Consider the following 26,468-nt stretch of genomic DNA (forward strand, 5'->3'; position numbering starts at 1 on the left):
TTTGATACCACTGAGACTACTTTTGGAGGCTGAAAACATAGTTAATTTTCTTGCAGGTAAAATGTTGAGTTTTTTTAAGCCTGTGGCGTGTGCATTGAAATTATAAAATAATATTTTTACATGTAAAATAGATTGAGTTCTACAGAGAATGAACATTTTAGAAGTAGACTTTGCTCTGTGTATATGGGTAATGGTGTGAGTGGTGTGGCTCAGGTTTTTTGTATCTGACTTGATTGTATGTAAATAATTATAAGGAACTTTGGGTTGGGTTACGCAATATTAGGTCCAGAGATTCACTGCCTTCTTTCTATATTTAACATGCAATAATTTTTTCTGTATAGATATACATTTTATGGTGCTTGGGAGAGATTTTGAGGATGTGGGTTTAGTGTCCTATAAAGACAGTTTTATAGTTCATTAAGTGTTATATAAGCCTTGTGCACGAATCTTTTCTGTGCACAGTTAAAACTCTACGAAAGAGACTTTCCGGTTAGTGTCCTAAGGCTTAGAAGCATTGGCCATTAGGAACCAGCCTACATTTTCCCCGTTTTTCTCTAAGGTATTTTTTAAAAAACATCATGATTTCTTTCTTTTTTTTTTAATTAAACTTTTTATTTTGTATTGGATTATAGCCAATTAACAATGTTGTGATAGTTTCAGGTGGACAGCAAAGTTAGCAATCATGATTTCTTGAGGTATAATCATGTATTTTCTAGCCAGCTTAATATGAAACAGTTTTGGTCTTCAAAGGAATAAATCCATCTTTGTTAACAGATGTGAAACCCTTGTGTAATCAGAGTTTATAGAAAAACATCCCTTACCATGTCTGTTTTATCTGAATTGGCAGTAAAACCTCTCAGCATGCTCTACATGTGGAGACTTTGACCTCATATATAGCTGCCATCCTTGAGTCTCTTGTTCTATTTTATTTTCTAGGTGCGCCACCGAGCTTCCGGCCAAGTGATGGCTCTTAAGATGAACACGTTGAGCAGTAACCGGGCAAACATGCTGAAAGAAGTGCAGCTCATGAATAGACTCTCCCATCCCAACATCCTTAGGTAATGGCCTTTCCGTCCTTTCAGAGATCAGTGAGAAAGCTGAAACATTATTGGAAACTTGTTAGAAGAGTATTAATAGCTGAAAAGAGGGATTCCAGATTTCATGCTGCATTTGTCTTGCTGGAATTTAGCTGGGCTGTAGGTCTTTTTCTACCTATTGAGACTTAATTTTCTGGTAATTAACTGCATTTAGTAAGGCAACTTTTGGGACTTCCCTTGGCAGAGCCAGAAAGCTTTCTTGGAGGAGGTTGAATCAAATTGGAATGTGAAGTTTAATAGGATTTTAGAAGATAGGGGAAGAACTCAGAAAGGAACAAAATTGTTGTTGTTGTTCAGTCGCTAAGTTGTATCTGACTCTTTGTGACCCCATGGACTGCAGCACACCAGGCTTCCCTGTCCTTTACTATCTCCCGGAGTTTGCTCAAACTCATGTCCATTGAGTTGGTGATGCCATCCAATCATCTCATCTTCTGTCTTTCCTTTCTCCTCCTGCCTTCAGTCTTTCCCAGCATCAGGGTCTTTTCCAGTGAGTCAGCTTTTCGCATCAGGTGGCCAGAGTATTAGAGCTTCAGCTTCAGCATGAGTCCTTCCAATGAATATTCAGGGTTGATTTCCTTTAAGTCACTGGTTTGAGCTTCTGGCTGTCCAAGGGATTTTCAGGAGTCTTCTAGAAACTCAGAAAGGAACAAAATAATAACAAATAAAGCATAAAGGTAAAAGTGCAAAGCTTTTTAAGGAGTCAGTGAATTAAAAACCCATTTGGCTATGGAGTATGCAGAAGAGGAGAAAACTAATGCTCCTACTGAAACCCTTAAGAAAAAAATGAAGGAATTTTGAGGACTTCACTGGTGGACAGTGGCTAAGACTCCACGCTCCCTATGCAGGGAGCCTGGGTTTGATCTCTAGTTAGGGAATTAGATCCTGCATGCCACAACTAAAGATTCTGTATTCTGCAAGTAAAAGATCCCACATGCCACAATGAAGATGGAAGATTGTGTGTGCTGCAACTAAGACTGGCACAGTCAAAATAAATAAAATTAGAAAACAAATATATTTTTTGAAAAGTGAAGGAATTTTGCAGAGCTGAAGATCAAGTGCCTATGAAAGAAATTTGCCCAAAAGATTCTTCAAAAGGTAAGGAATGAAGCTTATCTGTAAAGAAGCTAAGTGCTATCACAAACAGTATAGGCAGATGTACAGAACTGAGCTTCTGATGGCTAGGATGGCAAGAAAAGCTGGCAGCTTCTACCTGCAGAGCCCAAACTGGCATTTGTCATCAGGATCAGAGGTATCGGTGTTGTGAGTTCACAGATCTGAAAGACGTTGCAACTTCTTCACCTTTGTCAAGTCTTCAGTGGCACCTTCGTTTAGATCAACTATGCTCCATTTAACATGCTGAGGACCGTGGAACCATATATTGCGTGGGAGTAACCGAACCTGAAGTCAGTAGATGAATTGATCTACATATGTGTTTATGACAAAATCAACAAGAAGCAAATTTCCCTGACAGATAACACATGGATTGCCTGATGTGTTGGTAAATATAGCATTATCTACATGGAGGATCTGATTTATAAGACTTATACTGTTGGAAAATTCTTCAAAGAAGGAAACAACTTCGCAGCACTGTTTATAATAGCTAGGGCATGGAAGCAACCTAGATGCCCATCAGCAGACGAATGGATAAGGAAGCTGTGGTACATATACACTATGGAATATTACTCAGCCATTAAAAAGAATTCATTTGAATCAGTTCTAATGAAGTGGATGAAACTGGAGTCCATTATACAGAGTGAAGGAAGCCAGAAAGATAAACACCAATACAGTGTACTATTGCATATATATGGAATTTAAAAAGATGGTAACAATAACCCTATATGCAAAACAGAAAAAGAGACACAGATGTACAGAACAGACTTTTAGACTCTGTGGGAGAAGGCGAGGGTGGGATATTCTGAGAGAACAGCATTGAAACAAGTATACTATCAAGGGTGAAACAGATCACCAGCCCAGGTTGGATGCATGAGACAAGTGCTCGGGGCTGGTGCACTGGGAAGAACCAGAGGGATGGGATGGAGAGGGAGGTGGGAGGGGGGATCAGGATGGGGAATACATGTAAATCCATGGCTGCTTCATGTCAATGTATGGCAAAAACCACTACAATATTGTAAAGTAATTAGCCTCCAACTAATAAAAACAAGTGGAAAGAAAAAAAAAAAAAAAGAAGGAAACAACTTCTTGTGGCTGTTCAAATTCTCTTCTCCATGAGGTTGAATGAAGGAAAAGACCACCCATTTTGTAGAAGGTAGAGATGCTGGCCACAGGGAAGACTAGTTCAACAGCTTGTTCAAAGGATGAACTAAGATATCTACTATGATTATTTTTGTGATCTGGTCAGGGAATAAATAGAGCAATTTATTGGACTGAAAAAAATTTTGTTAATAATAACAACAATGAGAAAACCATTTATTGACGTCTTCCTTGTATGCTGGATATTTTGCCTATTTAAAGATTTAATTTTCATAATTATTCTCCATTGAAGAAACAGGCCAAGAGATTTATGTGTTGTCTGAGGTCTGTAACTTTGAGGTAGGACTCTTTCTACCATGTTTCTCCTAGAAGAACTTTTTCTGTCATGTCTTTCCTAAAGGATTTGACGGGATAGCATTGGTAGATAAATGTGGAAAGATAGAACTGGGCCATTCTATTCAGAAATGTTTTGCCCAAAGCCAAGAAGATTATATTTTATGTTTTATGTGTTGAATTCTGAGCAGGGTTTAGATGACAGAGGGTAACGGCAAATTCAGAATGGTTTAGTGATGGAGAGACTGGTGGCCAAGAGATCAGTTAGGGGACATCTACAGTGTTTGAGATGGTTGAGTCTTTTTTTTGTTTGTTTGTTTTTTTACTATTTAATATATAGTATACCATATATAGTATATGTTGTTTAGTCGCTAAATTGTGTTCAACTCTGCAGCCCCATGGATTGTAGCCCATCAGGCTCCTCTCTCCATGGAATTTCCCAGGCAAGAATACTGGAGTGGGTTGTCATTTCCTCGAGATGGTTGAGTCTTGATTTGATGTTCTTCTTAGGAATTTTTAAGCTGATTATATTTTCATCTTGTTTAAAAGGTACTGTTTTATTATTATTGTAGAAATGATACATCATCACTGTGGATCATTGAGAAAATAGTATTCACAAAAACAGGAAAATATAAAATGGTCTTAATATCAGCATCTAGGCATCAAGCTAGTATTAACATTTGATATATTTTCTGCCAATCTTCTTTATTCATCACTTCTTTTTTTATTCTCTTCACTATGAACTTGACTGGTAATTGCATGGGAAGAGTGACTCTAAACAAATTTTATTTCATGACAGCAAAGTTTAAAGATATAGTTCTTATATAAAGAAGTAGAATACTATATAGTGTACTGATTAAAAATGGAGGCTCTGGATTCCAGATCAAGCTGCCTGAATTGAAATCCTGGATCTTGGGAAAGTTATTTAACCTCTGAGATCCTTAGTTTTCCCATCTATAATGGGGATAATGACCGTAAATCCCTCGTAGAGTTGTTATTGAGGATTAATTTAATCCATATAAAGCACCCTGGAATAGTACTTGGTTTTGTTAAGTGTCCAGTAAATGTTAGCTATTATTATTAGTTTCTTTTCCTCTGGCTAGTTCTTTAAATGGCTCACTGCATCCCATCTGTCTTTTATCATTCATTCACTCACCAAACATTTGTTGAGGGTCTACTGCTGTTTCCAATACATTCAAGAGTTTTCTGCTAGAGTATGCTGTTGAATAGAATAGAACTTTCTAAAATGATGGAAATGTTCTTTATTTATGCTGTTCAATAGCTTCATGTGGCTAATGAGCATTGAAATGTGGCTAGTACAAAGAAGGAACTAAATTTTTTATTTGATTTGATTTAAATTGCCACATGAAGCTTAGCAGCTACTCTATTGGACAATCCTGAGCTTTCAGTCTATGTACATCTTTGCTCTTGTTGAATACCATTCCTATTCTGATGTCTCCTTGGTCTACTTTCTCAGCCTATCTTTTTTTTTTTTTGCCTCGTTGTTCAGGAATGACACACCCTTTCCTTTTAACTTAGAAAAAATAATATTCTTTGCTGTGAGCTGTTTTCTAACATATAAAATGTAATGTTAATTCTATCTTGATCTTCACAATAAGCCAACAAATGAGATAATGTATATAAAATCTATAGATCTGTTATAATACACAGTAAGCATTTAATACATGAAAATTATTATAATGATTATTAACCATGGTGGGTTTGCATTTTGATGGTGACATTTTTGTCCTGCATAAGCCATCTGTCTCAAATATAGTGCAGTTAAAAGCCTGGAAGTAGATTACTTTTTAAAAGAAGTTTTAGTTGTTTATATCTTTCATGTTTTCGTTCCTTTACTTTCATTGTATATTTTGAATACAACAGAAGGAAACTATCTTATCAAGGGGGCCTAGAGCAAGCAGAGTCCTCTTGGCTTTTGTTAACCAGAGGAGTCCTATAGCAGTAGAAGCATTTATTATACTTCCCTAGGACTGATGTTGAAGCTGAAACTCCAGTACTTTGGCTACTTGATGCGAAAAGCTGACTCATTTGAAAAGACCCTGATGCCGGGAAAGACTGAAGGCAGGAGGAGAAGGGGACGGCAGAGGATGAGATGGTTGGATGGCATCACTGACTCAGTGGACATGAGTTTGAGTAAACTCTGGGAGTTGGTGATGGACAGGGAGGCCTGGCGTGCTGCAGTTCATGGGGTCGCAAAGAGTCGGACACGACTGAGTGACTGAACTGAACTGAACTGAGGATGCATAACTGTGTTCCAGTCTCAAATTCTTAGAATTTTTATTTCCTTAATGCTTTTCTAATTGACTTAGAAATTTACTGTTCATACTTTATATTTTCTGTGATTCAAATTTTTTGTTCATTTGTTAGTATGGCTCTTAGCCTATTTTCAAGCTGTTAGTATAGGTTAGTTTGTTTTTAGAGGTACAAAAGCTGAGACAGAAGTATGCACCAAAGTTTTCCTTCATTATGAGATTTAAATTGGGAAGAATCCATCTCTTGGAACCCTAGGATTTTCACCGACTTGCGTCCTCAGGGGCTTAACCTCAGGAGGGAGGTGGCTGAGCAGATGAGCCTTTTGGTTTCCATCTCTGCTTCGTCCAACCAGAGAAGCTGTTTTATATTGAACTTCCATCTAAGAGTTTTGCAGAAAAGATCTCCTACTCAAAAACAAAGAAAAAGTTGAAAATTGCTATATTGGTGATTTTGAAGGTGTACTTGGGAAAAAAAGGCTATCTGCATGTGCCGCCAGATGGTGGGCATCTGATTCTCTGGGCCTGAATTGGTTCTCTGCTGGCACAGCTATTTTGTGCCCAGCATGAGTGAATGAGCTGAACCTTTGCAGTTTTATTTCTCTCTTTTCTTGACCCCAGCCTCCTTATTTCCTCTTTTCTTTTTATCTTTCTCCCTCCTAAGATTTCTAGTTGGAAGGAAGAGAGTGGCCCTGGTGAGACACAGAGGCAAGTAGATGTGTATATTTTGTTTGTGAGTATGTATTTTTTAAATACATGGATACAGTTAAGATTGTTTTATCATCAGTTGCTCTAACTTATCAGTTGAAAAAAAGAACAATAAAGTGCTTTGTTGAGGGCAGGGACCGATAGTTTGGACCTCTTGTGAATAAGGTTGTTTATGCCAGGAAGTCTTATGCTCAAAGATCTGTAATCCAATTCTGTGCCCTGCTCACTTCCACTCCCCGATGGCCTTTTTGAGGACCTGTACCAAGATTTGTTCTCATACCTCTTTGTTATTCTTCGTGCCATAAGAAATTTAATATTTCTTTTAGACTCCTTGTTGACAATCTCATGTTTACTTCTTTTTAGGCCACATTCTGAATTTGTTTTCCTATCTACCTATTTTTGTTCAGAATTAACTCCTCTTCAGAATACATATGCAACAATATGATTGCCATTTTGTTAAAATGAAGAATATGCTTTCAAATCACCAAATATTTATTTAGAACTACTCAGTCCAACCCCATGCTAGGTAATACCATGGTGAATAGATGAGAAGTAGAGGGCTGTTAGCTCCCAGATGGTCTCCTTAGGAAGCAAACTGTACACCTAGGAAACACTAATATCTACTAATGCTATGAGGATGTGTCAGAATATTTTCCCAACCTCATTATTGAGATAGCAGTCTTTCCAGTTACCCATTATGAAAATTCCAAACTCATCTCTAGTTATTCCTTTTATTCCTTGCTTCTAATCAGAAACTAAGCTCTTGATTTTAAACCTTCAAAGACTTTAGCATCTTCTTCTTCCCCTATGCATCTGTCAGTTCAATCCTCTTCACTTTTGCCTTGAATGAATTATTCTTTTTGCCCTCCTTTTCACTCTTCCTGATACATAGCTCTAATTGTATAGCTTATACAAAGAGCTGGCTCATTGGGAAAGACCCTGATTCTGGGAAAGCAAAAGAAGAGAAGGGAAGGCAAAAAAAAGAGAAGAAGGCAGCAGAGGATGAGTACATTAGATAGAATCATTGACTCAATGGACATGAATTTGAGCAAACTCCAGGAGATAGTGATGAACAGGGAAGCCTGGTGTGCTGCAATCTATGGAGTTACAAAGAATTGGACACAACTTAGCGACTGAACATTTCTTAAAAACTTCTTGTGGCTCCCATTTATTTCAGAATTGAATCAGAAATTCTTTAGACAGATAGCTAATGTCTGCTCTGTTTTTCTAGCCTTATCTTCAGTTATTCTTATGCACATTCTTATGCACTCTGTGATTTCTTAATTGTGTTCTCTTGGACAAGTTATTTGACCTCTGGGCTTTGGTTTCCCCTTTTGTTAAATGAGGAGAATAGATCAGCTTAGAAATCATACTGAATTAATGTTGAATAGTTTTTAAATGATCAGGTTTGAAAAATATATTATCTCAGGGTGTGTTTGCATTGTCTGTGTGCACGTGTTGTTCAGAATAAATGGGGAGCATTTAAAAATGATGGATTAAAGTTCACCTTTTTGATTTTATCATTGTAATCCTAGTGAGTAACTAGGTGAAAGAGTGTCAATATAGCCATCAAAGCAAATTTTGTAACGCTTGCACATTGGTGAGTGAGTGAGTGAGTGAAGTTGCTCAGTCGTGTCCAACTCTTTGCGACCCCGTGGACTGTAGCCCACCAGGCTCTTCCATCCACATTGGTAAGGGGATCTTAATATTGTTTTTTCTTCTCTGTACTAAGGTAGAAAGTCTGATGGCTTATGAATTGAATCTAAGTTCTAATTTCATATAACCAGAAAGTTTTTGTTTAAAATAAATGTAGAATAAGCTTCAGTACTATTTATGTCATTGTCTGTGGATAGTGAAGTAGTATAACCCCAGAAAGAAGGTGATTTTTAAGAAATTTATTGAGATGTAATTGACATACAATGGAAGATGATTGTTAATGTAAACAATGGGTACCAATTACTGAGCACCTATTATGGGCCTCTGTTGATCATATTCCTATCCCACTCACATGTTTTACTTTCTAGATGTTGCCCATTCTCAGCAAATGGAATTACCATTCATCTATTACTTATGCCAAAACCCTAGGTGTCATCTTTAATATTTCTCCTTTATACCCTACTTCAAACCTTCAAGTAGTTTAGCATTATTTTTAAAATATGCCCTGAGTCTGACTACCACTTATTACCTCCATAGCCACCATCCTACTTCAACACCCTTAGTTGATCTCCCAGATTCCCCTCTTGCTCCATGGTAGCCAGATTGAACTTGAAAAAGGTAAATCAGATCATACCATCCTCCTCTGCTGAATTTCCTTCTATGACTTTTCATCACTCTTCAAATAAAGTCTAAACTCTTTGACGTTGAGATGCGTGCATACAAGACCCTAAATGAGTTGACCTATCTGCTTCTCTGACCTTATTTTCTTCTTTTTTTTTCAATGTAGACCATTTTTAAGGTCTTTATTGAATTTGTTACAATATTGCTTCTGTTTTATGTTTTTTGGCTATGAGGTTATGTTTTTTGGCTAGGAGGCATGTGGGATCTTAGCTCCCTGACCAGGGGTTGAACCTGCACCCCTTGCATTGGAAGGCAAAGTCTTAACCACTGGACCGCTAGGGAAGTCCTTGACCTTATTTCTGATCACTCTTTCCTAGCTTACACCATCCTAACCACCCTCACTGGCCTTTTTGTTTCTCAGATACACCAACCTCTTTCATACTTCAGGGTCTTTGTACTTTCTTTTCCCTTTTCCTATAATGTCTTTGTTCCAGAATAATTTAGCATGCTTCTTCTGAGATACCCCATCCTCAAAGAGACTTTTGTTGACTAGCCTGTCTAAAATAGCCATCCAGTATCACTCTTTACCCGCTCATTATTATGCTTTGTCTACATCATCCTTATCATCTTTGAAAATATCTTGTTTATTTGTTTACTTATTGTTTGTAGCCTTCAGATAGGGTGAGTTCCCTGAAGGTAGTGTGTATAGAAGCAGATGATAGATAGAAGCAAGCCAGTTTGCATCACAGAAACCTGCAAAACCTACAGTTCAGCTCTGGAACTGAAGGTGGATGTCAGGCTTGGGCTAAAAACAGGACTATTGAAAGTGTTTTCAGGAGTAACTGGGCCTAAAAGTCACCATCTCCATTCATTACAATTAATCAGTTAAGTCTCACCCACCTCAACAAGAGATGAATTTTTATTTTTGGAAAAAAATTGAATCATACATGCTTCAAGGTAAGCATCTAGTATGGCAGCTGATGGAGAAGGAATGTTATCCTAAGAAGAGGGAAATGAAGGGACTGTCTCTATACCAAATGGTGAGACTCTTGAGACTTCTAGTCCTCTTCTATCCTTTGACTCTTAAGCAGGTAGGAATCGTCCCCATCCCACCCACACCTGCCAGGAAACTGGTGGATTTGGAGAAATTGAAGAGCCCCAAGTAAAAGAAGAAAACTTTGAAGTGTAACCAGGAAAAAAACTAATTATTATCTTCTAAATATACATCTTCTAGGAGAGGTTTGAGAAGGAGCTACATCTATGGAATAAGAATGAGTGAGTGAGTGAAGTTGCTCAGTTGTATCTGACTCTTAGTGACCCCATGGACTGTAGCCTACCAGGATCCTCAGTCCATTGGATTTTCCAGGCAAGAATACTGGAGTGGGTTGCTATTTCCTTCTCCAGGGGATCTTCCTGACTCAGGGATCGAACCTGGGTCTCCCACATTGTAGGCAGATACTTTACCGTCTGAGTGAATAGTATACCATAAAATAGGAGTAGTTAGAGAGCCATAAAGATTCTTGAAAATTTTAAAATATGATTTTATGTTTATATATAGTTTTATCTGATTCTTTATTTATGGTTTTATTTAAAGTATTTGACTGGACTGCCAAGGAGTTAAAGAGGAAATCATCCATTAATGGTGAAAAACCAAAGATGGAAAATAAGAGAGAAAAGAATTAAAAAGTAAAGGATCAATCTAGGAAGTCTGTTTTTGACTAATCCAAGAACATTTTCTACAACTAAGGGGCATGAACTTCCAAAGTGAAAGGGCCTCCTAAGTGCCCAGCATAATGAATGAAAAAAAAGACCCATCCCAGAGCATATAGTTGTGAAATTTTAGAATATGGGTAATAAAAATAAGATTCTAAGCAGTTCCACAGCATAGGGGTGGAGAGAACCCGAGGCCATATAAAGGACTGAAAGTTCAAATGGTATCAGACTTCTCAAAACCAGCTCTGGGGGCTTCCCTGTTGGCCCAGTGGTTAAGAATCCTCCTTGTAATGCAAGGGACACAGATTTGATTCCCCAGTCTGGGACGATCCCACGTGCTTCGGAGCAACTAAGCCCATGGGCCGCAACTACTGAGCCCATATACTGCAACTGCTGAACCCTTGCGCCTAGAGCCTGTGCTCCTCAGCAAGAGAAGCTACCATGACGAGCAGCCTGCACACTGCAGTGAAGAGTAACCCTCACTCGTGGAAACTAGAGAAAGTCCACATGCAGCAACAAAGACTCACAGTCAAAAAATAAATAAATCTTAAAAAAAAAACAAAGAAACAGCTCTGGAAGCTCTACCAATAGAACAGTGCTTTCTGAGAAAAATGATTTCTTACTTAGAATTCTATATCCAGTCAAACTACCAGTCAGGCATGAGAGTAAAGACATTTTCAGACATGCATGTTGTTGAAAATGTTACCTCTTGTGAGCTGTTTCTTATGAAGCTGCTGGAGGATGTGTCTCATCAAAAGTAAGGGGGCAAACAAAACAACAAATAAAAATAAAAAGGCATAAGATCTGGAAAGAAGGGTGATAGCAAGTCCCAGGGTGACTGCTGGGCAATAGTCTAGAGAATAAGCAGTCTAAACTGAGTGGGAGGATCAAGAACTTCAGGAGAGATATTGGGCAGTGGAGTTTGAGGAAAGAATTCATAGATTCCCAGATGTGTTTGATAGGATGGACATTCGTGTTCAGAAAAATTTTACAGTTCTATTGGAGGCTTTGGGAAGAATTCAGTTTAGTCAGTTCAGTCGCTCAGTCGTGTCCGACCCTTTGTGACCCCATGAATCGCAGCACGCCAGGCCTCCCTCTCCATCACCAGCTCCCAGAGTCTACCCAAACCCATGTCCATTGAGTCAGTGATGCCATCCAACCATCTCATCCTCTGTCGTCCCCTCCTCCTCCTGCCCTCAATCTTTCCCAGAATCAGGGTCTTTTCAAATGAGTCAGCTCTTCCCATCAGGTGGCCAAAGTATTCGAGTTTCAGCTTCAACATCAGTCCTTCCAATGAACAGCCAGGACTGATCTCCTTTAGGATAGACTGGTTGGATCTCCTTGCAGTCAAACGGACTCTCAAGAGTCTTCTCCAACACCACAGTTCAAAAGCATCAATTCTTCGGTGCTCAGCTTTCTTCACAGTCCAACTCACACGTCCATACATGACTACTGGAAAAACCACAGCCTTGACTAGACGGACCTTTGTTGGCAAAGTAATGTCTCTGCTTTTTAATATGCTGTCTAGGTTGGTCATAACTTTCCTTCCAAGGAATAAGTGTCTTTTAATTTCATGGCTGCAATCACAATCTGCAGTGATTTTGGAGCCCCAGAAAATAAAGTCAGCCACTGTTTCCACTGTTTCCTCATCTATTTGCCATGAAGTGATGGGACCGGATGCCATGATCTTAGTTTTCTGAATGTTGAGCTTTAAGCCAATTTTTTCACTCGCCTCTTTCACTTTCATCAAGAAGCTCGTTAGTTCTTCTTCCCTTTCTGCCATAAGGGTGGTGTCATCTGCATATCTGAGGTTATTGATATTTCTCCCGGCAATCTTGATTCTAGCTTGTGCTTCCTCCAGCCCAGCGTTTCTCATGATGTACTCTGCATATAAGTCAAATAAGCAGGGTGACAATATACAGCCTTGACGTACTCCTTTTCCTATTTGGAACCAGTCTGTTGTTTCATGTCCAGTTCTAACTGTTGCTTCCTGACCTGCATACAGGTTTCTTAAGAGGCAGGTCAGGTGGTCTGGTGTTCCCATCTCTTTCAAAATTTTCCACAGTTTATTGTGATCCACACAGTCAAAGGCTTTGACATAGTCAATAAAACAGAAATAGATGTTTTTCTGGAACTCTCTTGCTTTTTCAGTGATCCAGTGGATGCTGGAAATTTGATCTCTGGTTCCTCTGCCTTTTCTAAAACCAGTTTGAACATCTGGAAGTTCACGGTTCACGTATTGCTGAAGCCTGGGTTGGAGAATTTTGAGCATTACTTTACTAGTGTGTGAGATAAGTGCAATTGTGTTGTAGTTTGAGCATTCTTTAGCATTGCCTTTCTTAGAGATTGAAATGAAAACTGACCTTTTCCAGTCCTGTGGCCAGTGCTGAGTTTTCCAAATCTGCTGGCATATTGAGTGCAGCACTTTCACAGCATCATCTTTTAGGATTTGAAATAGCTCAATTGGAATTCCATCACCTCCACTAGCTTTGTTTGTAGTGATGCTTCCTAAGGCCCACTTGACTTCACATTCCAGGATGCCTGGCTCTAGGTGAGTGATCACACCATCTTGGTTATCTGGGTCATGAAGATCTTTTTGTACATAGTTCTTCTGTGTATTCTTGCCACCTCTTCTTAATATCTTCTGCTTCTGTTAGGTCCATACCATTTCTGACCTTTATTGAGCCCATCTTTGCATGAAATGTTCCCTTGGTATCTCTGATTTTCTTGAAGATCTCTAGTCTTTCCCATTCTGTTGTTTTCCTCTATTTCTTTGCATTGATCACTGAGGAAGGCTTTCTTATCTCTCCTTGCTATTCTTTGGAACTCTGCATTCAAATGGGTATATTTTTCCCAAGGTTCAAAGATACTATGTTTTATCTCTTGAGGTGGAACCAGGACCCGTGTCTTCTTTTGTTTATTTTCTTTTTTAATAAGTATAAATTCAAACTTGCCTTTGTCTTGAAAAACAACAAAGCTTTTACATCACTTGCTAACCTGGTCTCATTTAAAAAGAATGATAGAAATTATCTTGCAAGAGTAAAATTTGTATCATGAATGATATAGGTCTAAGTCTAGTTGTACTAAAAGGAAACAACCGCATTGTTGACAAAATCATAATTTGCTGGTAGTATTTGCAGGAAAAAAACCCTTGCAAATTTCTAAACAACAGTAAAGTTTGTTAAGAAATTCCTAAGTGTTTTTTAGGTCAAAAAGAGAATGAGATTGGTAAAACTTGATGCCTCGGAGTTTGAATAAAATAATGGATTTGAGAATTACTGGAACTACTTGGATATATAAAAACAGGGTGTAGGTTGGGTCATGCTCACAATGGTCTCAAGTTCAAATAAACTACTGACAATACACACTTCACAAGTCACACGCTTTCCCAGGGGCTCTTTTCCTTCAGTAGGTACTGGCAGTAATTGTGGTTAGTCATTTTCCAATGTAGGTGCCTAGCTCCAAAGCCAAAACATGGCAAAGGAAGAGAGATGGAATGAATATCTTAAGAAATTGTGCAGAGAAAGAAAATCTCCCCTTTTTTCATGGCTCTACTTTTCCTCATGCTTAAGGAAATGGAATATTTAGGGTGCCTTAGTGGGACTCCTTAGGTGAAATGTTTTCAGGTCTGCTAGACCAGCTGGACACCCAGTCTGCGATTTTCTTCAGTGCACCCACATCTTTCTCTCCGGCAATTTCTTCTGACTGAGAGCTACGGTCCCCGCTGCTGTGTTTCCCATCAGACATGATCTCCCCCTCTTCTGGTGGGGAAGGGCTGTTGCAGTGAGAACTGTCTCTTGAACTACTCTGTTTGAATTCATGTTGTGCATCCAAAAGAATCTTCTCCATGTCTCCATTGTGGATAGAGGATGTTTTAGCCCCCTATTTTCCCCATTGTTACAGTCATTGCCATTGCTACTATTCCTGGGGAGCTGCGCCGAGGAACTGTTGAGGCTGGCTGGCAGAGGCAGAGACTGTTCACCTTCCACACAGTTGTTATTGTTGTGGGGGGCGGAGGCTATTGGGGCAGCTGGAAGAGCTGCAGCCGCAGGAGGATGGGTAGCAACACTGTCCTTTGTTTCCTGACTGCTGCTCCCTTGTCTCAGCATTCCCTCCCTTCCCAGATTAGCAACTGTTTGAAAGGCTTGTGTGCCCAGGGTCCTGCTTGCTTTTATGGAGATGATTAAATGAAATAATGTCCACAAACAACTTATCACAATGCAAGGCACTAAATCTTAACTTTAATTTTTTATTATTGTTGCTCTTATAATCATCTGAAGCATTATATATTGAGGCTGTATAGCATAAAGCTTAAGAGTTAAGGATTCAAACAACAATAAACAGAAAACTTGTTAAGCCAAAAAAAAAAAAGTTAAGGATCTACTTCTGACTGCCACTTAATTGGTCTTCATATCTGTAAAATGGAGAGAGTAATAGTACCTACTACCTAATATCTTCATAAAGATTAAATGAGGTAACTCCTGTGAAGTATTTAAAGTGTCTGATACATAAGTGCTCCCTAAATGTTATCTACTATTATCATTATTTGTCTGTGAGCTCGTTAAAGAAGGATTTATTTATGTTTATTTCTATGGCCCCTACTTGATCCTTATTGCCTGGCACTGTGCTTATATATATGTGACAGGCAGTGAAAAAAAAAAATTAAGTGTTCTGTTTATCTATGGAGAGTACAAGTATTTGCACATAGTATTTCTTGATACATGCTTGTCGGGTTGAATTGGGGAAGAAATAAATCATTGGGAGAGTGTTGTTTCAAAAGTATGTTCACATAAATTGAAGTTTGTGTTTATATTTTGCTATTTTGGCATGAGTTTATGAGTGATTGTAGGCTAAAGGATAAATTTGGGAAGGAGGAAGAAGCTTTTTCAGTGCTTGGGGAGACAATCTATATACTTGGGTTTGTGGATTTTAGTTCTCTTCTGAACTTCCTGGGTTTACAAACAAAAAGCATGTTGGGGACATTTTGAAGTCACTGCCCATATATTTATTAATAGCTCTGCCTTTGTTGGGAGACTTGGTATTTTGCTGCTTGTATGACTGTTTTGAGCAATGTGGTTTAAAATTTTCTATGAAATAAAATACAGAATGAATTCATTCTTGGTCTCATTTTACTTTCAGTTGTTATTCAAGATAGAGGATATTTTTCTCTCAGAAATCTGGGATGTTTTTATGTTTATTAAGCTGGTATAATATTTATAAACAAGCAGATCTCATTTTAACTTTTTAGACATTTGTATTGTTTTACTAAGAAAAAGTAAAATTTGAACACGAACTTGATTGGTCCTTTTGTTATTATATGCAGTGCTATTGACATAATCTAGTGATGGCTGAGGCGTGTTTATTCTGCCTTTAGCGATCTTAGAATTGGACTAGAAAAGCTGTGGGCAGAAAAGAGAAAGCCAGGCTGAACCAGCTCTGCTCAGTGTCACCTGATGTGAGCTCTGGTGGTTAATGTCAGTTCAGCTGAGTTTTCCTTATGAGTTTTCATATCTAGGACCCAGTACAACCAGTTTTCCATGATGTAGTACCTCTAAAACACATTTGAACTCCAGCAAGCCTTAATTACCCAAGGATATTACTCCTTTTTTTTTATGTGTTTTGGATTCATAGCTCTTTTGGGACTTGAGATTTGAGCCATTTCCGTCTCTTCTCCTTTTTGGTTATTGGTAATTTTTTCTAGTCCAAGAGAGAGTGTTGGTATCTTTGCTTTATTTGGGAGTAAAATGCAAAGCAGTTCCTTTTAGTGCCACACATTACAGCTTAGTGGAATCTGGTGGAGTATGTTCCAGGGCCTTGCCTTCCAAAATTATGTGAGGAAATAAGATAAAAATATATTCAAACTTCTGGAAAAACTTTTTTTTTTTTAAAGTAAACCAGTCTAAGTAAGTTTCAAATGCAGACCTTTTAGAAAGCATTTTATTATAAAAATCATGCCCACATTCTAATATTTTGCTATAGGTTTATTTCAGGCCTCTTAATTGTTTTTACCAAACTTTGGAGTCAGACATTTTTCCGGAAAGACCAGTACAGGTCAGAAAAACTTTTGTAATAAGAGTGCTGTTTTTACTGATCAAAGTTGGCAGTAGAAAGGCTTGTAAAGCAAACTAGTCAGATTTTCATTGGTTTGCAGATACATAGTTCTTTTTTTATGAATCAAAAATAAAATTATTCTTGACTTAGTGGCCTTTTTCATACATACTGATTATCACAGAACAAAACATAGGCTTTTGAGCCAAATGGATCCAATTTCCAGTACCTTCTCTAGTCTTTGTCACGTCACTTAAATACTCTGAATCTTATTTTCCTAGATGATAAAATAGGGGTGATTCATATTAGGTAGTACCTATAAAACACCTAGCACAGTTTCCAGGTATATTGTAGGTGAGCAGTACAGAGTAATTTTCTTGACAGCTTCGACGCAATGGCTGCATTTCTCTTCCTAGGTCCTGTTATGCAGAATTGAAGAGGTCCCAGTCGAAATAGTAGTGTCAGTGTTTTGTTTTGTTTTTTAGAAGAAGGATAGATGTGTTTTAGACTGTTACCATACCTCTTCCTTATTATTCTATTTAGGTAATAAACTTTTGAGAAGGGATAACATTTAAACATTTAACTCTGAGCTTTATACATGACTGTGAGTTCAATAAATATTTGACCTACTAGATGTAAATATCACCAAGGAAAATAACGTTATTATTTTCCTTACGCTTCTTTACAAAGAGTCAAAGCCCAAAGTCTATCTTAGATCTGTGAACATTATAACATAAAATAGTGACCCTTAGATTTTTTTGATTGTTAGTTTTCTAGGACTGCTGTAGCAAATTGCCACAAACCTAATGGCTTAAAATAACAGAAAATTATTATCTTACAGATCTTACTGGGCCAAATTCAAGGAGGGCTGTATTCCTTTCTGAAGGCTCTAGGGCAGAGTCTATTTTCTTACTTTTTTCAGCTTCTAGCGACTGTTTTGCATTCCTTGGCTTGTAGTCCCGTTCCATCGTCAAAGCCTGTAGTGACCCGTTGAGTCTTTTTCATATTATAGCCCTCTGATATTGACTCTTATGCCTCCCTCTTTCCTCCTTTGAAGAACACTGCACCCACTTTGCTAATCCAGGATAATCTCCCTAATTTAAAGTCAACTGATTAGCAGCCTTAATTCCATCTGAAGTTTTTTTGATTTATTCTACTTGCCATCTAACATAGTCACAGGTTCTAGGGATTAGGACATGGACATCTTTGGATATCTTCTGTCTACCATAGAATCCATTAGGAAAACATTTTTGAGCCCATTCCAGGTGCTACTATCAACCCATATTAAATATTAGTAAACATTTCTCTTTGTTGTATTAAAAAAAGTAAAAATTTCAATTTTCTTCCCATACTTCAATGAATAATCTCTCTCATTCCCCAGTTTTGAAGACTGCTGGCTAAGAGTAGAGTCTTGAAAGGTTCTGCCTTGCAGTAAGAATTTTAACTTTTAATTGGACTCTAAATATTTACTGAACACTAATTATGAACAAGGCAGTGTTTTGGGTATATATAGAGAAAGAAAACTATAAGGTGTATTTAGTCCAGGTGGGCTAACTAAAAATCTTATTGGCTTAAATGCTGTTTCTTACTCATATTCTAATCCAGTGCATGTTGAATGGAGGTTGAAGGGTGGAGGGGCCCTTTTAACCTAGGACAGGGCCTCAGATTCCTCTGTTGGATCTTGTGCATCTGTTGGCAGATGAAGGAAGAAAGTATGGAGGATGATGTTGAGGTTTTTAATGGGACAGGCCTGAAAATGATATAATCACTTCTACCCCTGTACCACTGGCCAGAACTCAGTGTTATGGTCTTAATCAGCTGGGAAATGTAGGCAACTTCAAGAGGAAAAGGGAAGTTAACAAGTAACCATCTCTTCCATACTCTTCTATCTCTGTCCTCAAGAATCCTCTAATTGAGTGGAAAAGGTGGACATAGCTAAAACATGTAGAAGGCAAGCCTGGTTAGTGTTACAGCAGAAGTTTAAATAGAATAATTTGAGTGTATAGGGAAGAGAAAGATTAATTTTGATGAGAATGATGGACTTATTCCAGCAACAAAATGGAAGTGGAAGTGGGAGAATTCAGGACATATTTAGGAGAAGCTGGTTATGTAACTACAGTAAAACATAGAGAATGCAGATGGATGTAATAGATAAAAGAAAGAGAGGTTTGGGTTAGATCATTCAGACTGTTGAATAACATGCTAAGGAGTTTGGACTTATATCAGGAGCTCTGAGCTGCCACAACAATTTTTTGAGTAGCCAATAGCTTCTTTTTTTTAAGTTTTTATTTTTTTTCATTTATTTTTATTAGTTGGAGGCTAATTACATGAGTAGCCAATAGCTTCTTAAGTGAACAGGTTGTGTCTTACTCATTTTTATATTCTCTTTATAACTATACGGAAAGATATTTTAACATCGTGGTTAAGAGCACAGACTTTGGGAATTCCCTGGTGGTCCAGGGGTTAGGACTCCATGCTTGCACTTCAGGGGCCCTGGATTTGATCCCTGGTAGGGGGAACTAAGATCCCCCAAGCCACATGGCACGCCCCCCCCCCCACCAAAAAAAACAAAAACAAAAACAAAACCACAGACTTTGGAACCCACTGTTTAGATTTGACTCCTGACTCTGTCACTTATTAGCTGTGTGACTTTGGACAAGTTACTTAATTTCTCTGAGCCTCATTTTCTTCATCAATGTGATCAGGTTAATAAAAGTATTACTTCTTTGGGTTATTATGAGGATTAAATGAATATAACATAAAGTGCTTAGAACAATGCCTAGACGGTAAGCACTCTTTGAGTTAGTTCTTAATAATTGTTATGATTGTTACTGGTGCCTGGCACATAGTTGGCACTCAGTAATATTTGAGTGGTCAGAGTTGTGTTTTAAATTATCAAAAAAAAAAATTATCCAGCAAGTGTTTATATACTGTCGTATGCCACTCGAGAGTGCTTTAAGAAGCTTATGGTCTCCTAAGGGAAATATAAGGCATATTATAAAACAGTTAAAGGTAGAAAATTATGATGATGTGGCAGTGTGGTGTAGATGAAGTGCCTTGGTAATTCAGAAGCATGCTAGTTCAGAAATACTTCTACTTAGAGCCAGATTTGTTTTGAGGAAAGGAAATGAGCTTTGCGGCAGAATATAACTCTGTGAAAATGAAGGGTGGGGCATTCTAAACATTGGAAACAGTCTGAGGAAAAAAGCTAAGTTATGGAAAAGTGTGGTTATGATAGTTTATGGGGAATGGTAAATCATTCTACAGGAAAGACAGGAGAATTAAGTCTCTGGTCAAACTCGAGTTTACCAGTAGTATCACAGTTGGGAATTTCCTGTAATAGTCTTAGTAACTTTAGAGTAGTGATCAGCTAGCTGTCTTTGTTCTAGACAGAGCCTTGCTACTCAATATATGCTCCATAGACCAGGCAGCATTAGGATCACCTGGGAGCTTTTTAGAAATTCAAAATTTCAGTTCTCCCCCTGACTTATAGAATCAAAGTCTGCAGTTTACATAACTTCTGGGTGATCTGTTTCCATATTAAATTTTAGGAAGCACTGGTCTAAAAGACAGTGCAAATGTGTATGTAATATGAAATTAAAAATAACAAATTTGAGTAATCTGTCACTCACTCTTAAGCATATCCATTAAGAAAATGTCCCCTTTCTGAGCTAAGTAATTTAAGCTTGCATGATTTTGGGTGGTGGTAGTGGAGAATAAGAATCATTCATAATGTAATTTTTTTTTAAGATCCTGTCTCTTACCAAGAAAGACTTTCAGCTTCGGCCACAGTTTAGATTTTTATTAAAGTAGCAATAAAAATTTCAGTGAAAACTTACTGTTGATATATTAAATGTGTTTTTAGGCGTAAATCACTTCCCTATTAAGGATGAGTAATATTTCCCTTTTAAAAGTATATGCTAAAAAAAAAAAGTATATTCTTTTTATAGCAACTCGAATGATTAGCACTGCTCAAGCTCTTCTTCCAATAGAAAGCTAATGCCTGTCTCAGCTTGCCAGCTCTTTAATACCATTTTTGATGTGGTGGTGGTGGTGGTGGAAAGGAAATGAGGTTGAGGAGGTCTAGCAGAAAAGTTTCACGTAGAAGTAGAATTGTGCGACACCACTATGATGTGGTGATGTGAGCAGGGAGTGGGGAAGATTGTCACACGAAGCCAGTGCCTGCCTGAACGTGTCGTCTGTGACATCTCCGTGGGTGGTGTGGTGATGGTGATGGTGGGTCTGAGGGGGTGGGAAGCAAGGGTAAATCATGCTCAAACCAAGTACTTTCAGTTTCTAGACGACCTTTTTAACTTTAGAATGTAGCCATTGTTTTGCTAATAGAATCCTATTGCCTCCCTTCTATACAAATATTTGATGAAATAAAATAAATACCTCTTGGTTTTCTAGCCTTGTACCTGCCTCTAAATGTTCTTTCTTATAAAACGAGTTTACGTTGTGAAACTAATTTGGTGATTATTGCCTTTTCATTCAAGAAATACTTGTTTAGCATCTTATGTGCAAAGCATTGTGTGTATACAGAAATAAGTTAGATGAGTTCTGTACTCTTAAAAGCCTTCCTTATGTTCCGATCTGGAGAAGTCAGAAAGGTTAAAAAGAGTAATAGCTAACATTCTCTAGTGCATATTATGTTCTAAGAGCTCAAGTTATTTTAATCCTCACAATAACCATATAGGTTAAATAATACCAACATTTCCATCTTGCATGTGGAAAAAACCTGAAATACGGAGAGGTCGTCAGTAAGCAGAGCCAGGATTCAAATCCAAGCAGTCAGACTCCAGACCTTGGACCTCTTGACTTATGCTAATGAGCAATCTTGCAAAGAAGGATGTTAGCAGTGCTGGGAGCCAGGAAGAAAGAGAAAGAGTACTAATGTTAACTGAAGGCATCCTATAGATCATTGCAGAGAAATTGAAATTTTAGCTGATCCTAGAAGGATAATTTTCAGTAAGTAAATGAAGTCTTCCAACTCAGGGAGGAGCTTGAAGTTAAGTTTCCAGGTCATAAAAATCATTCATGCCCTTCAACAAATCTTTACTGAGATCTTGCTTACTGTGTGTAAGATACTATACTAGGTACTAGAAATGCAGAGACAAATGAAACTCTGAATTTTCCACAGTAAGGAAAGTTACAAAAAGAGTTATGTGGGCAGAAGGCAGGTTATAATGAGTTTAGGAACAAAGGAAGGTTAAAGATATGTAAACAGTGTATTTAAAGTGAAAGTGTTAGTCACTCAGTTGTGTCCGCATGGACTGTAGCCATGAAGATCTCCAGGGGAGCTTCCCAGCGCAGGGATTGAACCCAGGTCTCTTGCATTGCAGGCAGATTCTTTACCAGCTGAGCCACCAGGGAAGCCCAAGAATATAGGAGTGGGTAGCCTATCCCTTCTCCAGCGGATCTTCCTGACCCAGGAATCAAACCAGGGTCTCTTGTGTTGCAGGCAAATTCTTTACCAGCTGAGCTACCAGGGAAGCCAGATAGTGTGAAGATATGTATGTAAAGTGAAAGTGTTAAGTCACCCAGTTGTGTCCGACTCTTTGCGACTGCATGGACTGTCACCCGCCAGGCTGCTCTGTCCATGGAATTCTCCAGGCAAGAATACTAGAATGGGTTGTCATTTTCTCTTCCAGGGGATCTTCCCGACCCAGGGATTGAACCCCTGTCTCCTGCATTGCAGGCAGATTCTTTACTGTCTTAACCACTAGGGAAGCCCTATAGTGTATGTAACCTACTCTTAAAGGTTGGTTACAAATGCAAAGAATGACTTAGGATCATGTTTTAGGGATGGGGCTTTGTTTTTGTTGTTTTGGTCACTCAGTCCTGTCCAACTCTTTTGCAACCCCATGGACTGTAGCCCACCAGGCTCCTCTTTCCATGAGATTTTCCAGGCAAGAATACTGGAGTGCCATTAGAAACTTATTTCCTCCTCCAGGAGATCTTCCTGACCCAAGGATCGAACCCACATCTCCACAGCTCCTGCATTGCAGGCAGATTCTTTACTGTTGAGCCACTAGAGAGGGGACAAGGGAAGCATTTTTTAAGATGAGTAAATATATTTGTAGGATAGAAGCAGAGGAAAGGGAGAAATGGGTGAAGAATAAGGCTCATGGGAAAGTGTGAGCTTCCAAAGATAAGCTAGAACACATCATGGAAAGTTTCAAATGCTGTGGTAAGGAATTTTGACTTTATTCTATAGGCAGAAGGGAGCCACTGAAGGTTTATAAAGAAGGAAATGACATAGTTCAGGTTTTGAAAAGGTAACTCTAATAGTCATATAAGAGATGGTATAATTTAGAATCGTTAGTAATAATAAAATAAAAACCAATTAACCTTTATTTGATCATAGGCTAGATATTGTACCTGAAATATCCCATTTTATCCTCCTAACAGTCTTTTAAGGTAGTATTAGCAAACTCTTTTGGTAAAGGACGAGATAGTAAATGTTTCAGTCTTTGCAAGCCATACAGTCTCTGTCAGAACTATTTAAGTCTGCTGTTGTAGCACAAAAGCAGCCCCAGAAAATACCATGGTTATGTTCCAATAAAATTTTATAAAAACAAGTAGTAGGTCTTATTTATTAACCCCTGCTAGTGCCCTTTATGAGAAGGCAATGGCACCCCACTCCAGTACTCTTGCCTGGAAAATCCCATGGACAGAGGAGCCTGGTGGGCTGCAGTCCATGGGGTCACTAAGAGTCGGACACGACTGAACGACTTCACTTTCACTTTTCACTTTCATGCATTGGAGAAGGACATGGCAACCCACTCCAGTATTCTTGCCTGGAGAATCCCCAGGGATGAGGGAGCCTGGTGGGCTGCCGTCTATGGGGTCACACAGCGTCGTACACGACTGAAGTGACTTAGCAGCAGCAGTGCCCTTTATAGTTTAGAAAGCTGTAGTGAAGCTTTTGTATATTACTTATTGTAATATTATAATAAAATTTTTGTAATAAAAGCTTATTGTATATGGTAATAAAAGCTTATTGTATATTATTTACCTCTTTTTGCTATGGTGGGATAATGAGAATAGAATCATCCTTAGGCAGAAATACCATGTAATCTCAGGGAAGCATCCTTCCTGTAAGAGGTTCACTAGATACAGCTATTTATGCACAACAATTTAACTGCATTCTGCAAAACATCCATTTAACTTTTTATTACAATTGCTTTCCAATAGAATGACCCCTGGAATGAAACTGCTTTGAGAGCAGGGACTTTGTTTTATTTACTGTTCTGTCCCTAATGTCTTGCACATAGTGACCACTCAACAAATAGTTGTTAAATGAATAGAATACTGACTCTCATAATTCTGGTGACTGAGAAACTGTACAAACACTTAAAGAACACTGACCTTTTTTAAAGATACCTCTATAGTAAAGAAGATGTGGTATATACACACAATGGAATATTACTCAGCCATAAAAAGAATGAAATAATGCCACTTTCAGTAACATGGATGGACTTAGATGTTATCATACTAAGTGAAGGTAAGTCAGACAAAGGCAAATAACCACATGATATCACTTATATGTGGACTCTTAAAAAGTACAAAGTGAAGTTATCTATAAAATAGAAATGGACTCACAGACATAGAAAACCAACTTATGGTTACCTAAAGGGAAAGAGGGAAATAACTTAGGAGTTTGGAATTAACAGATACACTACTATACACAAAATAGGTAATCACCAAGGAGCCACTGTATAGTACTGAGAACTATGTTCAGTATCTTGTAATAACCTATAATGGAAGAGAATCTGAAAAAGGATATATATATATATATACATACATATATATGTATACATATATGAAACTGAATAGAAATAGACCCTCAGACATAGAAAACAGTCTTATCGTTACCAAAAGAGAAAGGTGGGAGGGGGATAAATTAGGAGTTTGGGTTTAACATATACATGCTACTATATGTAAAATAGATAACCAAGAAGGACCTACTATATAGCCATGGAACTATACTCAATATATTGTAATAACCTATAAGGGAAAAGAATCTGAAAAAGAATATATATATAACTGAATCATTTTGCTGTACCCCTGAGGTGAATATAATATTGTAAATCAACTGTCCTTCAATGGAAACATTATTGAAAAAAAAAAAAACAAAACGTCTTTAATAAGTAAAAAAAAAGATACTTGTAAAACTTCAGCTCCCCCAGATTGATTGTTTTCTCATTTATCTTGCCCGGATTTCCTTTGTTCTGGTACAGCTTCCTCTCTTTTACCCAGCTGGTTTCTGATGTTAAACTGAAGCTGTCAGGTGCTGTATCTGCAAAGACCCTATGCCATGCCACCCAGAAACATTCAGCATTCCAGATTCAGTCTTCCAGCACTCTGTGTTACTTATGTTAATTATTATTTAGACTTTTACCTGTCCTACATTCCTTACCTCATTCTCTTCCATATTAGGAAGTGAGTTTCACAGTAAAGAAACTGACCAGTGAATGAAGTTGTTTCAGTTAGTCTTTCCAACAGCCTTACTTTGTGGACACTATTATCCTATGAAAGTGAAAGTGAAGTTGCTCAGTTGTGTCCACCTCTTTGCGACCCCATGGACAGTAGCCTGCAGCAGGCTCCTCCGTCCATGGCATTTTCTAGGCAAGAGTACTGGAGTGGGTTGCCATTTCCTTCTCCAGGGAATCTTCCCGACCCAGGGATCAAACCCAGGTCTCCCACATTGTAGACAGATGCTTTAGGGAAACTAATGCTTGCCTAGTAACAAGTGGAGATGGGATTTGAACCTACACCCTCTACCTTCAGAGCTTTTTTAAAAATCGATATCTAGATTGTCAGTTACCTTCTTTCTGTACTTTTAATTTTTTAAATTATTTTTGGCTGTGCTGGGGCTTCATTGCTGTGTGTGGGCTTTCTCTAGTTGCAGCAGACAGGGGCTACTCTTGGTTGTGGTGTGCACGGGTCTCGTGGTGGTGGCTTCTCTTGCTGCAGAGCACGAGTTCTGGGTGTGCTGGGCTTCAGTAGTTGCAGCATGTGGGCTCAGTAGTTGGGGCTCGTGGGTACTAAAGTGTGTGGGCTTCAGTAGTTGTGGCACATGGCATGTGGCATCTTCCTGGATCAGGGATCCAGCCCATGTCCCCAGGATTGGCAGGTGGATTCTTATCCACTGTACCACCAGGGAAGTCCCAGACCTCTTTTATTTTTCCTTCCCAGACCTCTTTTAACTACTCTATTATTTCACTTCCTTTTTACTCCTAAGCCTGTTTATTCCCAAGAGGTAAGTTTTAGCCTGTCGTTGAAACCTGCATCTTATTTTCAGTACTACCTAGATATTTCCTTGGGTTTTTTTCCTTTCTCCAGTCCCCACCATGTCTCTGGATGCCCTTAGGGAAAATCAGTGGTCTAAATAAAACCTCTTGGAGAAACTGTGAAATTTTCACACTAGAAATTTTGGTTAGAGCAGCATGTCTTAACCGCTGTGATGTTACAGCTGACCAGGCTTTCTCCCTCACTCAGTTCCTTTCCACTCAGCAATTGTTCACTGAGTAAGCAAACCACTTGCTAGGCGCTGTCAGGCGCTATGACTTGGACTCTGCCTTCATAGAACTTGAGGGTCCTTTCGAGCAGTCACTGCTGTGCCTTCACTATCACTTTAGTCAATCTCTTCCCTTTCCTTTTCTCTTCTAAACTAGAGCTTACTTGGGCCTTGTGGGTATTTTCTTGACAACCTAAGCCCTGAGTGTCATTGGCTTTATGTCATTTATCTTCTGTCACTTAATGATTATCATCAGTCATCATAGTTGATTTGTGATTTTTGTTTAAA

The 26,468-nt window shown here is 38.4% G+C and overlaps 1 protein-coding gene and 1 pseudogene across 2 annotated transcripts in view; one reads left to right on the forward strand and one right to left on the reverse strand.

Annotated features, from left to right (window-relative positions):
- The window catches only part of TESK2 (testis associated actin remodelling kinase 2), a 134,140-nt gene that overhangs the window by 66,704 nt on the left and 40,968 nt on the right, over positions 1-26,468 (forward strand). For both annotated transcript variants that reach the window (XM_043875984.1, XM_043875985.1), the window contains exon 3: positions 937-1,058. In XM_043875984.1, the coding sequence (XP_043731919.1) occupies positions 937-1,058 (122 nt within the window). The remainder of the gene's footprint in view (positions 1-936; positions 1,059-26,468) is intronic.
- Positions 14,015-14,718, reverse strand: LOC122678296 (annotated as a pseudogene).

Source organism: Cervus elaphus, chromosome 20, assembly GCF_910594005.1.
Source record: "Cervus elaphus chromosome 20, mCerEla1.1, whole genome shotgun sequence".
Lineage (NCBI taxonomy): Eukaryota > Metazoa > Chordata > Mammalia > Artiodactyla > Cervidae > Cervus > Cervus elaphus.